This window comes from Phyllobates terribilis, unplaced genomic scaffold (genome assembly GCF_046119375.1).
Source record: "Phyllobates terribilis strain yellow unplaced genomic scaffold, ASM4611937v1 Scaffold_4__5_contigs__length_816908805, whole genome shotgun sequence".
NCBI lineage: Eukaryota > Metazoa > Chordata > Amphibia > Anura > Dendrobatidae > Phyllobates > Phyllobates terribilis.
The window spans coordinates 94,510,246-94,523,597 of NW_027362764.1; the positions used below are offsets into that span (position 1 = coordinate 94,510,246).

Consider the following 13,352-nt stretch of genomic DNA (forward strand, 5'->3'; position numbering starts at 1 on the left):
AAGCCCAAACCAGAAGTGGATCCTGGAAAAGTAGAATTATTTGTTTTAGGCCACGTTCACACGTTCAGTATTTGTTCCACTCCTGATTTTGGCTTACAAATACTGATGTAAAATACTGACTAATCAGGGGAAAAGTATAATAGAAACATGTCACCACTTCTGTATTTATCACCCACTCCTGATTCTGGATTTGGATAAAAAGTCTCCAAAAAACTCAAATCCCCCCCCCCCCCACCCCCCCAAAAAAAAATAAAAAATTCGCATGTGATTCTAGTCTAAAGGTCTCATCTGTCAAGACTCCCATCATTGTGACTCTTTAGAAGTCGGAAGACTCCGACCCTCTGACGCGCGACGTCCCTTTACTTCTAGTGTGAACTGGTTTTACGTTCGGTCCTCTGTTTCCAGGTTCAGTAATGAGAATTTCTCCTCTTCTACAAATAAAATGGAAATCAGTTAGGCACAGATAATTCTCGTTTGTAATCCGCATCGAGGGAGAGATTTCTTTGTCCCAGCACATCTTCTTTTCCCACCTGTTTCGCCTCATAAATTGCATCATTATGCAGAAAACCTTTCTTATGGTTTATAAATTGCTTTTCTCTTTTGGATGGTAATTTGTTTGTTCTTTTGTAAATTGCTTGTCTGCTAGGATAAACAGTGCTTACATGGCGGTGCCACAGACATCTCTAATAACTGGATGCGCTTCTTCTGTTCCTAGATATGAACATGGAATTCAACCCCTCGGATCATCCACGTGCAAGCACAATATTCCTCAGCAAATCCCAGACAGATGGTATGTAGCTTTCTTTGTCTTCTGCTGTGTCTTGTCCAACCTTAAAGTAGGGCTGCGAACCGTCCAGAGTCTCCGGGACTGTCCGGAAAAATAGGACATAGTTTTTTTTTTTTTTTGAAGCTGTAGAGACTTCTACAAATTATTTTAACTTTAATTATCATTTTGCAGTTTACAGTCAGCTGATGTCTTGATATCAGATTTCTGGGACTTTTCACTATTGGTGCTTGAATCGCGCATGCGCGTTACTCACAGAACATTACTACACCCAGAAGTGGAATGTCAGTGATGACATTCCATTTACTGAGCAGTGAGCGATTTGTTTTCACCAGTTTATTTAACTCCTAGGTTTCTGGGATCTATGGGGGTTTAATCACTAACACCTGCTTAAGTACCACTGCAGCCAATCACTGCAGCAGTGTCCTTCACTGTAGTCGGCAACATCCTGTGACCACCATTGAAATCTTGGATCAGGGCACTTTTTTTTTCTAGTTTTTATCAATAACAAAGTTTGGTTTTTGGAGAATGTGGGTTCACTGAGTCTAGAAAAAAGAAAGTTTGACCCCAAGAAACCTTTGGAGGTTGATGGGTTTCCATTCTTGGGCGCTTTTCACAGAACTTCAATCACAGATCTATCCAAAATGACAGAGATCATGATGGAGACCAGAAAGATCCCATCATGGTCAGTATGGTCCGTTGGGCGTTCCCTTGTGACTGACTGATTCAGCGCTGCAAGGAATTTAATTTCTTTGCTCTTGTGATGCAGGAGTACACCTGGGCTGTGTGTAATATATATTATACTGTACTATTTGCTGGTAATCAACAAGATTTTCTCCTTTTTGTTTTTTGCAGTGAGAGAAAAGCGAAAGAGCCTTTACATAAACCATGTGAGTAAAAAAAAAAAAAAAAAAAAAAAAAAGCCCCAAAAAAACACACATGAACACTTCAGTGCATAAATGTGGATTCTTGCCCGTTCTCATGGTTTTCAAAAGCTGAATGGGTTGTCCGCATTTTAAAAAAAACAATTTTTTTTTTTTAACTGTAAATTCATGTGTTTGGGGCTAAAGGTAATTTTTTACAATTGGGTTTCATTAAAAATGTGGCACCGTTTTGGCTTTAAGTGTGAAGAATCCACACCTTGTCACCTCACCTGACATCACTATTACGTCAGAAGGCTCACGTCATAAGGATTCGCACTTGCATCAACGGGACGTTCCGCAACTCCTGGGGACATGCAAGGTCAGATTTGTACAGTTTTAGGCCTCTTTCACACATCCGGATATTTCCGGTACTGGAAAAACCAGTGTTGGAGATGTTCATGTGTGCGATATGTGTGGCTACCGTGTGCCGCATCAGTATCACATGTACCGGCGCTTGGGAATCAGCAGTACAATTAGCGCTGTTTCCAAGCGCCGGGTGCTGCACCCTGCCCTCATCATTGTCCCCTGCTTGCGTTGTGATCAGCACCGGCAAGGGACAATGAGGAGAGTAGAAGGCGGGGTTGAGGGAAGAGTGCCAGGGAGGCTAGTCCTGATCTGGCACACCCCAATAAGTTTGCAAAGTTGGCAGATGAGGGGGGTGTCGGTACAGGGGTAGCACTGCTGCAGCAAGGCATGTCCTCTGAAAGTTGGAGGAGTGTCAGCTCCAGTAAGGGGGGAAATAGGAGAGCAGGGCAGGCCAGGCAGGTGCTGGTAGTGGGGGACTCCATTATTAGGGGAACAGATAGGGCAATCTGTCAAATACAGGGATCGTCGAACAGTGGGCTGCCTACCTGGCGCTCGAGTCCGGCACATCGCTGATCGGGTTGACAGATTACTGGGAGGGGCTGGTGAGGACCCAGCGGTCATGGTGCACATTGGCACAAATGACAAAGTTAGAGGTATGTGGAAGGTCCTTAAAGATGATTTCAGGGAATTTAGGCTGCAAGCTTAAAGCAAGAACCTCCAAGGTGGTATTCTCTGATATACTACCTGTACCACGTGCCACGCCAGAGAGGCAACGGGAGATTAGGGAGATAAATAAATGGCTCAGGAACTGGTGTAGGAAGCTGGGGTTTGGGTTCCTGGAGAACTGGGCAGACTTCTCAGTTGGCTACAGATTCTACGCTAAGGACTGGCTGCTCCTCAATGGGGAGGGTGCAGCTGTGCTGGGGGAGAAAATGGCTAGAAGGTTGGAGGAGTGTTTAAACTAGGGATTGGGGGGGGGGGGGGGTATTCATTTTATAGGTGGGGAAGATTGTGACCAGAAGCCTCACCAACAACATGGAGGAATTAGAATTAATTTTGTTGGAAAATAATTATGACATGGTGGGGATATCTGAGATGTGGCTGGACGAGACCCATGACTGGGCAGTTAATTTACAGGGCTACAGTCTGTTCAGAAATGACCGTACAAACAAGCGAGGGGGAGGGGGGGGTGTTTATATGTAAAATCATCCTTAAAACCCATCTTGCGTGAGAATATATGTGAATCTAATGAAAATGTACAGTCCCTGTGGGTGGAGATAAGGAGAGGGGGAAAAATAATAAATTACTGATAGGGGTTTGTTATAAGTCTCCAAAAATAATGGAAGCAGCGGGGAATATCCTCATAAAGCAAATGGATGAAGCAGCGACTCAAGGAGAAGTCATTATTATGGGGGACTTCAACTACCCTGAAATACATTGGGGAACAGAAACCTGTAGTTCAAGCAAAGGTAATAGGTTTTTGACAACTTTGAGAGGCAATTACCTTTCACAACTGGTTCAGGACCCAACAAGAAGTGGGGCACTGCTAGACCTAATATTAACCAACAGGCCAGACCGCATATCAAATATACGAGTTGGGGGGGGGGGGTGTCACTTGGGTAATGGTGATCACAAAATAGTAAGTTTTCATTTATCCTTTAATAAGATGTGTAGTAGAGGGGTTACAAGGACACTAAACTTCAGGAAGGCAAATTTCCAACGGTTGAGAGATGATCTTAGTGCAATAAACTGGGAAAAATGGGAGACATTTATTAGCATCCTGAATAGGACTTGTGCACAATATATACCCTATGGGAATAAACATGCTAGAAATAGGAGGAAACCACTATGGCTAAATAGAGCTGTAAGGGGCACAATAAGTGACAAAGAAAGCATTTAGAGAACTAAAGCAAGTAGGTAGTGATGAGGCATTAAATAAATACAGAAAAATAAATAAATTTTGTAAAAACCAAATCAAGGCAGCAAAGATTGAGACAGAGAGAATCATTGCCAGAGAAAGTAAAAATAATCCCAAAATATTCTTTAACTACATAAATAGTAAAAAACTAAAAAATGATAGTGTTGGCCCCCTTAAAAATAGTCTGGGTGAAATGATGGATGAGGATGACGAAAAAGCCAATATGCTAAATGATTTTTTTTTTCTACAGTATTTACACAAGAAAATTGCATGACAGAAAACATGATTAGTGATGACAAAAATTCTCCATTAAATGTCACTTGCTTAACCCAGTAGGAAGTATGGCGGCGTCTAAAAATCACTAAAGTTGACAAATCCCCGGGGCCGAATGGGATACACCCGCAAGTACTGCAGGAATTAAGTAACGTCATAGATAGACCATTGTTTTTAATCTTTAAAGATTCCATAATAACAGGGTCTGTACCACAGGACTGGCGTATAGCAAATGTGGTGCCAATATTCAAAAAGGGGACAAAAACCAAACTTGGAAATTATAGGCCGGTAAGCTTAACCTCTACTGTGGGTAAAATCCTGGAGGGTTTCATAAGAGATGCTATACTAGAGTACCTGAAGAAGAATAACCTCATGACCCAATATCAACATGGGTTTACGAGGGACCGTTCCTGTCAAACTAATCTGATCAGTTTTTATGAGGAGGTAAGTTCCGAACTGGACCAAGGAAATGCAGTGGATGTTGTGTATATGGACTTTTCAAAAGCTTTTGATACGGTTCCACACAAAAGGTTGATACATAAAATGAGAACAATGGGGATGGGGGAAAATATATGTATGTGGGTTAAGAATTGGCTCAGTGATGGGAAACAAAGGGTGGTTATTAATGGAAAACACTCAGACTGGGTCTCAGTTAACAGTGGGGTACCACAGGGGTCAGTATTGGGCCCCCTTCTTTTTAACATATTTATTAATTACCTTGTAGTGGGCATACAGAGTAATATTTCAATATTTGCTGCTGACATTAAACTCTGCAGGGTAATCAATGCAGAGGAGGACAATTTTATATTACTGGAGGATCTATGTAAACTAGAAGCTTGGGCTGATAAATGGCAAATGAGCTTTAATGGGGATAAATGTAAGGTAATGCACTTGGGCAGAGGAAATAAAATGTATGATTATATGCTTAATTGTAAAACACTGGGCAAAACTGTCACTGAAAAAGACCTGGGTGTATTGGTGGACGACAAGCTCACGTTTGGTGGCCAGTGTCAGGCAGCTGCTGTAAAGGCAAATAAAATAATGGGATGCATTAAAAGAGGCATAGATGATCATGAGGAGAACATAATTTTACCTCTATACAAGTCATTAGTGCGACCACACTTAGAATACTGTGTACAGTTCTGGTCTCCGGTGTATAAGAAAGACATAGCTGAACTAGAGAGGGTGCAGAGAAGAGCGACCAAGGTTATTAGAGGACTCTGGGGTCTGCAATACCAAGACTTCTTACACTTAGTTATTTAGTTTGGAAAAAACAAAGGCTTAGGGATGATCTTATTACTATGTACAAGTATATGAGTGGACAGTACAAAGACCTTTCTACGGATCTTTTTACTCTGAGGCCTGAGACGGGGACAAGGGGGCATCTTCTACGTCTGGAGGAAAAAAGGTTTAATCATAATCACAGATGCGGATTCTTTACTGTAAGAGCAGTGAGGCTATGGAACTCTCTGCCGCATGATGTTGTAATGAGTGATTCACTACTAAAATTTAAGAAGGGCATGGATGCCTTACTTGAAAAGGATAATATTACAGGTTATAAATACTAGATTCCTTGATGGGGCGTTGATCCAGGGAACTTGTCTGATTGTCGTATGGAGTCGGGAAGGAATTTTTTCCCCAATGTGGAGCTTAGTGTTTGCCACATGTTTTTTTTTTTTTGCCTTCCTCTGGATCAACATGTTAGGCTTTGGGTTGAACTAGATGGACTTAGTTTTTAAGGTTGAAGGAAGACTATGTTACTAAGTTACTATGTTAGTATTCTGCTCCCGCTGTGTCCTGGTGTAAAAATATAAAAAAATCCTTGTACTCACCTGTCCAAAGATGTCCGCTGCTGTAATCCATCTGACCGCTCATGCTGAGGAGCCGGGAGAATGACTTGCTGCAGCGAGCTGTGCTGAGCTCAACGAGCGGTATCCTTTCAATGAGCTCAGCACAGTTCAGAGGCCCGCTTGCTGGAGTGAGTCATTCTCCCCGGCTCCTCGGCGTGAGCGGTCAGGTGCATTACAGTGGGGGACATCTTCGGACAGGAGAGTATAAGGATTTTTTGATATTATTTTTACACCAGGACACCTCGGGAGCAGAATACTACGCTCAACATTGTCCCTTGCTAGCATTGATCACAGCGACTGCAGGGGACAATGATGAGGGCAGGGTTCAGCACCCCACGCTTGGGAACAGCGCTAACTGTACCGCGGGACATTTTGCGGCTCGTGCTGCGAAAAAAACTGACATGTTAGCGTGTTTTGCCCACGGACACACGGTCTGTGGAAACACACTGACGTGCACAGACCCATTCTTTTGAATGGGTCTACGTGTATCAGTGTCTCCAGTACATGTGGAAACAGACACCACACATACTCAAAACCCTGATGTCTGAAAAGTGCGTTACACAGACACAGGTAAGGCACAGGGCGAGGAGGTGGCCCACACAGTCACTGATGTGGCACAACACTTGCTCACACCCCTGACAGGATGAGAGGCCCCAGTGAAACAGTCTGTTAATGGGAATTATATCGGGCCAGAAACCAGCCCATGTAGCATGGAAAGTTAAACCAAGAAACGGACGTGTGGATCGAGATAAAAGAGAAGCTCAAGGTTAAATTATGTACACTGCTCAAAAAAATGAAGGGAACACTCATATAACACATCCTAAATCTGAATGAATGAAATATTCTCATTGAATACTTTGTTCTGTACAAAGTTGAATGTGCTGACAACAAAATCACACAAAAATCATCAATGGAAATCAAATTTATTAACCAATGGAGGCCTGGATTTGGAGTCCCCCCCCCCCACAAAATTAAAGTGGAAAAACACACTACAGGCTGATCAAACTTTGATGTAATGTCCTTAAAACAAGTCAAAATGAGGCTCAGTATTGTGTGTGGCCTCCACGTGCCTGTATGACCCCCCCTCCCCTACAACGCCTGGGCATGTTCATAATGAGGTTGCGGATGGTCTCCTGTGGGATCTCCTCCCAGACCTGGACTAAAGCATCCGCCAACTCCTGGACAGTCTGTGGTGGATGGAGCGAGACATGATGTCCCATATGTGCTCAATTGGATTCAGGTCTGGGGAATGGGCGGACCAGTCCATAGCTTCAATGCCTTCATCTTGCAGGAACTGCTGACACACTCCAGCCACATGAGGTCTGGCATTGTCCTGCATTAGAAGGAACCCAGGGCCAACCGCACCAGCATATGGTCTCACAAGGGGTCTGAGGATCTCATCTCGGTACCTAATGGCAGTCAGGCTACCTCTGGCGAGCACATGGAGGGCTGTGCGGCCTTCCAAAGAAATGCCACCCCACACTATTACTGACCCACTGCCTAACCGGTCATGCTGAAGGATGTTGCAGGCAGCAGATCGCTCTCCACAGTGTCTCCAGACTCTGTCACGTCTGTCACATGTGCTCAATGTGAAACTGCTTTCATCTGTGAAGAGCACAGGGTGCCAGTGGCGACTTTGCCAATCCTGGTGGCCTGTGAAAAATGCAAAGCGTCCTGCACGGTGTTGGGCTGTGAGCACAACCCCCATCTGTGGACGTCGGGCCCTCATACCACCCTCATGGAGTCGGTTTCTAACAGTTTGTGCAGACACATGCACATTTGTGGCCTGCTGGAGGTCATTTTTCAGGGCTCTGGCAGTGCTCCTCCTGTTCCTCCTTGCACAAAGGCGGAGGTAGCGGTCCTGCTGCTGGGTTGTTGCCCTCCTATGGCCCCCTCCACGTCTCCTGGTGTACTGGCCTGTCTCCTGGTAGCGCCTCCAGCCTCTGGACACTACGCTGACAAACACAGCCAACCTTCTTGCCACAGCTCGCATTGATGTGCCATCCTGGATGAGCAGCACTACCTGAGCAACTTCTGTGGGTTGTAGAGTCCGTCTCATGCTACCACGAGTGTGAAAGCACAACCAACATTCAAAAGTGACCAAAACATCAGACAGAAAGCATTGGTACTGACATGTGGTCTGTGGTCCCCACCTGCAGAAACGCTCCTTGATTGAGGGTGTCTTGATAATTGCCAATAATTTCCATCCATTGTCTATTCCATTTGCACAACAACATGTGAAATTGATTGTCAATCAGTGTTGCTTCCTAAGTGGACAGTTTGATTTCACAGAAGTTTGATTTACTTGGAGTTATATTCTGTTGTTTAAGTGTTCCCTTTTTTTTTGAGCAGTGTATTTAATAACCTTAAGGGCACACTAGACAATACACTAAATACACAAGGGTTATACATATATAATGGTCAGATATGCAAATAAAAATAGTGGTAGTACAAAAGATATAAGCAGACTATAAGACAGTTACCAGTCAGATGGAAGGCTGCTTGTGGGGGAGGGTCTGCCACATGGGAGGCTTGCAGACCCCTCTGTTTCTGGACTTCTCTCCACACGATATGTCATCATGACCTCCCTGGAAAAAAGCACTAGGCCCTGCTTTACACGAGCATTTAACCCCTTTGGTGTCAGTCCCCTCCTGCCCCCTGGGCTGGACCTAAAGTCACCTCTCCTGGAAGTTTGTAGCTAAATCTCCCAAAACCTATGAAAGATCAGAACTCCTTTCTGGATGGTGTTAGGGCGGCGGATTTTGAGCCATCTGATCTGGCCAGGCCCCTGCTACGCATAGAGGCTAAATATAGCTTGGCTGGTTGCTACTAGCTGTTCTACGTATCTCCATGCCCCTATGTGCTAGAACTGGTCCAGATCCAGGCGGGCGTTCGCCATTTCCTGGGGATCTCGGAAATGTACATCATGTACAGGTAGGATGTATAGTATTTCCATAACTCCTTATGAAATCATATCTGGCTGAACAAAGGACTAAGAACGCATGTCTTGGATCCACAGGGGATCTTCCTGTAGAAAGTTGCATACTAGCTAGCTTATGGGGTGGATGTGAATCCCTTGATCGAAGCTGACCAGGTGTCTTGTTACAAGTACCCATGCTTACAGGAGGATGGTAAGCTGCCATTACATCCCCTCATCCTTCAGAATAAATTGGGAGTTTGCAGCCAGTACTTGGGTGGATGGAAATAAAAATTTTCAATAAAGAAATTTTATCATTAGACCCCTTTAAGAAATTATGCAAATATAAAGTCACTTGGAAATAGATATGTAGTAAATTATTGCCTCCCAATTTACTTTGGCTATGTAATTTACCATGCAAATAGACAGCGTGTCTGAAACTCTTAACACCTCAGGATGACAATCAGAATGTCAGATATTAAAAGTAAAACACCCCTGTAGTTTGTGTGCTTAATAGGCATAATTAAAAAAAATAATAATAATAATTCTTATTCCTATCAGGATTTGAACTCTTAACACTGTAGTTTCAGAGGCTGATGCCTTAAGGCGCCGTCACACTAAGCGAGATCGCTGCTGCGTCACAAGTTTTGTGACGCAACAGCGATCTCCACAGCGATCTTGCTACGTGTGACACATAGCAGCGACCAGGCCCCTGCTGTGAGATCACTCATCGTGTCAAAATGGCCTGGACCTTTTTTTGATTGCTGAGGTCCGTTTGGGTAGACCGGCTGGGTAGAATGCATCGGTGTGTTTAACACCTTACCAGCGACCTCGTTGGTGACTCAGAACTGAGACACATAGGCGTGCATTTGCGTTGCATCGTTATACAGGTCGCTACGGGTCACCGTATCGTTGCTGCGTCATTGGGAAGATCTGACTGTTTGACATCTCACGAGCGACCACATAGCGACGCAGCAACGATCCCTGCCAGGTTGTATAGTTGTCTGGATCGCTGTAGCGTCGCTAAGTGTGACGGTACCTTTACCATTAAGCTGTCCAGTCAAGTGATACTAACTGATATCTTTTCTTGTCTTATGAGATCAACCATGAAAATACTCAGGGTGACTAAAAGTCATTGTGATTCTGATGTTTGAAGAAAGTCACACATCAGAATCAAACATCATTTGAATTTGGCTTGCTTGCAGTCTGTGCATAAATCCCAATGAGTTTTAGACAAGTTTGCACTGAAAATCATGTAACCAAATAGAACTCGTAGGCTTTTACAACTGAGTTTATAGCTTAGTGGTTAGTGCACTGGCTTTGGGACACAGAATTTTGGGTTCTCAAGTCCCAACAGCGAACAGTTACTTTTTTATTATTATTATTATTATTGTCAAAATCAGTTCTCAAACGGGGTATTTAGCCTCAAACTGACATCATTCTGATGTTTTGATTTTGATATTTGATCATGTCCTAAAATGGACACTGTACAGGTGAGGCAGAAGCAAACTTTGTGCATCTTTGGATCCTTAATACTTTAAATGTAATGACACCCAGTGTAAATATAAGCTACGTACACTCTAATGTAAGTGTACAATACATCTAATATTGAGCCAACTTCTTTAAAGGGATATTCTCTATAAATGAAGGCATAAATATAGACATGCAGGCTTGTGGTCCCCCCCAATGAACCCAAAAATGAAGGGGCTGCAGCATACTGATGGTTTTAGTACAACTATTGTACTACTGGTAATCGCACTGCACAAGGATCCTATGAGCCTGGTTTAATATGGTGACATTACAGGATGTATCTCTGCTCCTAGAGATCTCTATCCGCTCCGTGCTCCTCGTAGTGATTAATATCGTCTTAAAACCCCATGTGAACATTTTTCTGCACCATTTAGCACTAATTGAAGGGAATGGAGCTCCAGCTCAGGATGAGCGGCGGTGGTGGAGAAGCTTGTGTGTATGTACAGCCTTATACAGATCTGACAACCCATAAATAACTTGTGTTTTTTCAGCTGACTGGACAACGATTTATACTTCTACTGGCTTTTATCCTATTCCTAAGTCATACTGCACGACTCGCTAAAGGGTTGATTGTGACTTGTAGGATTGCTGCTTCCAATAGGTGGCGCTATAGAGTACAAGTCCTCTTTTTCTCTGAAGAGGCAATTTGCATACTTCTACATTAAGATTTGACCCCACATTGTATGTTCACTTCCTTTTTCTAAAGCTTGATTTATTCTCTGAGTGTCCCATCTTTTTTGGATACTTTATTTTTTTGTGTACTTAAAGGGGTTGTCAGGTTTGTGACGTAAATCACTCTCTCGTCACAAACTGGGACAATCCCTTTAAATGCATGTATTTGGGGCTCAAAATATTTTTTGCCATTGAGTTTAATTTAAAAGTTTTGCACTGTTTTGCTTTTTCAGGCACTTTATTTCCACTCACATTCAACTTTGATGCAATCTGTGGTCATAATCCTGCTGGGAGGAGCTAGAAAAAAAACGACACATAAAAGCTACAAACTCTCCTTCAGACTGTCCACAGGAGCTCACTGTTGGATTCTCATTTAACTCTTTCTGCCGCCAGTAAAACAGTGCAACATGGAAGCTAAAGGCAGCAGGGTGACTCAGTGGTTAGCAGTGTTGCTTTGCAGCGCTGGGATCCTGGGTTCAAATCCTACCATGGACAACATCTGCATCTGTTTGTATGTTCTCCCCATGTTTGCTTGGATTTCCTCCGTGTTTTCCGGTTTCCTTCCACATTACAAAGACATACTGATAGGGAATCTAGATTGTGAGCCCCAATGGGGACAGTGATGATGTCTGTAAAGCGCTGTGGAATTAATGGCGCTATATAAGTGAGTAAACTAAATAAAAAGAAGAAAAATTGTAAAAAATTGTTAATGAAACCCAAATGCAAAAAATGATTTTTTAACCCGAATTTCATGCATTTAAGTAATAAGTCTCCAGAGGTAGAATTGACATGCTGCAAATTAGAAAAATGCATTCATGCATGGATGGTTTAAAAACGCAGCATGTGGATGAAATTTTTGGAAATTACATTCATTATGCTGGGACTGTTAAATGCAGCGCTTTTGTGCACTAAAACGTGCAGAGAAAAATGCTGCGAATACTCAACGTGTGAATATGCCCTTTGGACAGATGATTTACAGCACCCATATAAACCTAGAAGTCATTATACTGGAGCTGTTTTGTTCATTTCTATAGGATAGTGTTGTGGGCATGCTGTGTAATCTGTACTGAGGTAATTGTGCAGGGAGGGGGAGGAAGTGAGCTGTGACATCACCTATAATAAATGGTGGCTCCTGTTTTATCTATAGATAGGAATTGTGTTTCATTGTTATCCTGTCTGTGATAATAATGAGATGACTGCTGAGAAGTGATCACTACGGAGCTGTTGGTGTCAGGTTATTCAGAGGCTCATTGGCTAGAATAAAAATTGCAAGATTTAAATGTTTATTTTTAAATAGTAGATTGTTATATAGAAAATTAGAAGATAATATTTATAAAAAAAAAAAAAAAAGTGCATAAGATAAAAAAAAAGTGTCAGCAGAAAATGACCTATTGTTTTAATAGATCTGTCCATTTCTAAGCGCCAAAGAACCTATTTCACCTGTGTTTAGGCGCAGGAAGGCGCATCCATCTCCGGATCCCCTCTGCAGCACAAGCTGAAGTGATCCCAATCAATACGTTTAGCTTTTCCCGGGAAAGTGAATGAACGGCTGCCACTTAGACTAAATGAAGGTCAAACGCAGAGGGCACTTGTTCCATTTCCGAAAGCACCGAGATGAATGACTGCAAGAATTCTTATTAACCCTGTGCTAAAAATATACGGTTTTACTGCTAATAAGTCAGACTTTAAAAAAAAAATCTCTTCCTAGACTTTTAACATTGAGAAATTACCGTACATGGGGTGTGACCTCCAGACAAATTGTAAAAAAATTATTCAAGCTCCATTAAAAGCTGCTATTCATTTTACATATGATCTTAAAGGGGTTGTCCAAAATTAGTTTAAAAGGAAAAGGGCTATTTTTTTTTTTTTAACCCCTCCCCCCCCCACACACTCTTATCTATGGGCCTATTCGCTTGAGATTCTGAGGGGGAAAAATCTGATCCTTTCTTCAAATTTTAGACAACCTAATAGCCCTAATTATATTCCAACTCTAATATTCAATTATGACTGCATGCAGCCCAAATAAAAATATCCTCACACTTATTAGAGGTACAGCAGATAAGTCAATTTTGCTGGCCCTAACTTTGTCATATTTGCCACAATGGTCTACACTACCCAAAATAAATTTCAGAGGTTTTTCAAGGTAATTTTAATTTTAAAGGAGCTGTCCATTTAAGGT

The 13,352-nt window shown here is 42.6% G+C and overlaps 1 protein-coding gene across 2 annotated transcripts in view; it reads left to right on the forward strand.

The window, feature by feature from the left end:
• Window positions 1-13,352, forward strand: part of CCNY (cyclin Y) — a 157,994-nt gene that overhangs the window by 99,496 nt on the left and 45,146 nt on the right. For both annotated transcript variants that reach the window (XM_073677638.1, XM_073677639.1), the window contains exons 2-3: window positions 716-790; window positions 1,640-1,674. In XM_073677638.1, coding sequence (XP_073533739.1) covers window positions 716-790; window positions 1,640-1,674 — 110 coding nt within the window. The remainder of the gene's footprint in view (window positions 1-715; window positions 791-1,639; window positions 1,675-13,352) is intronic.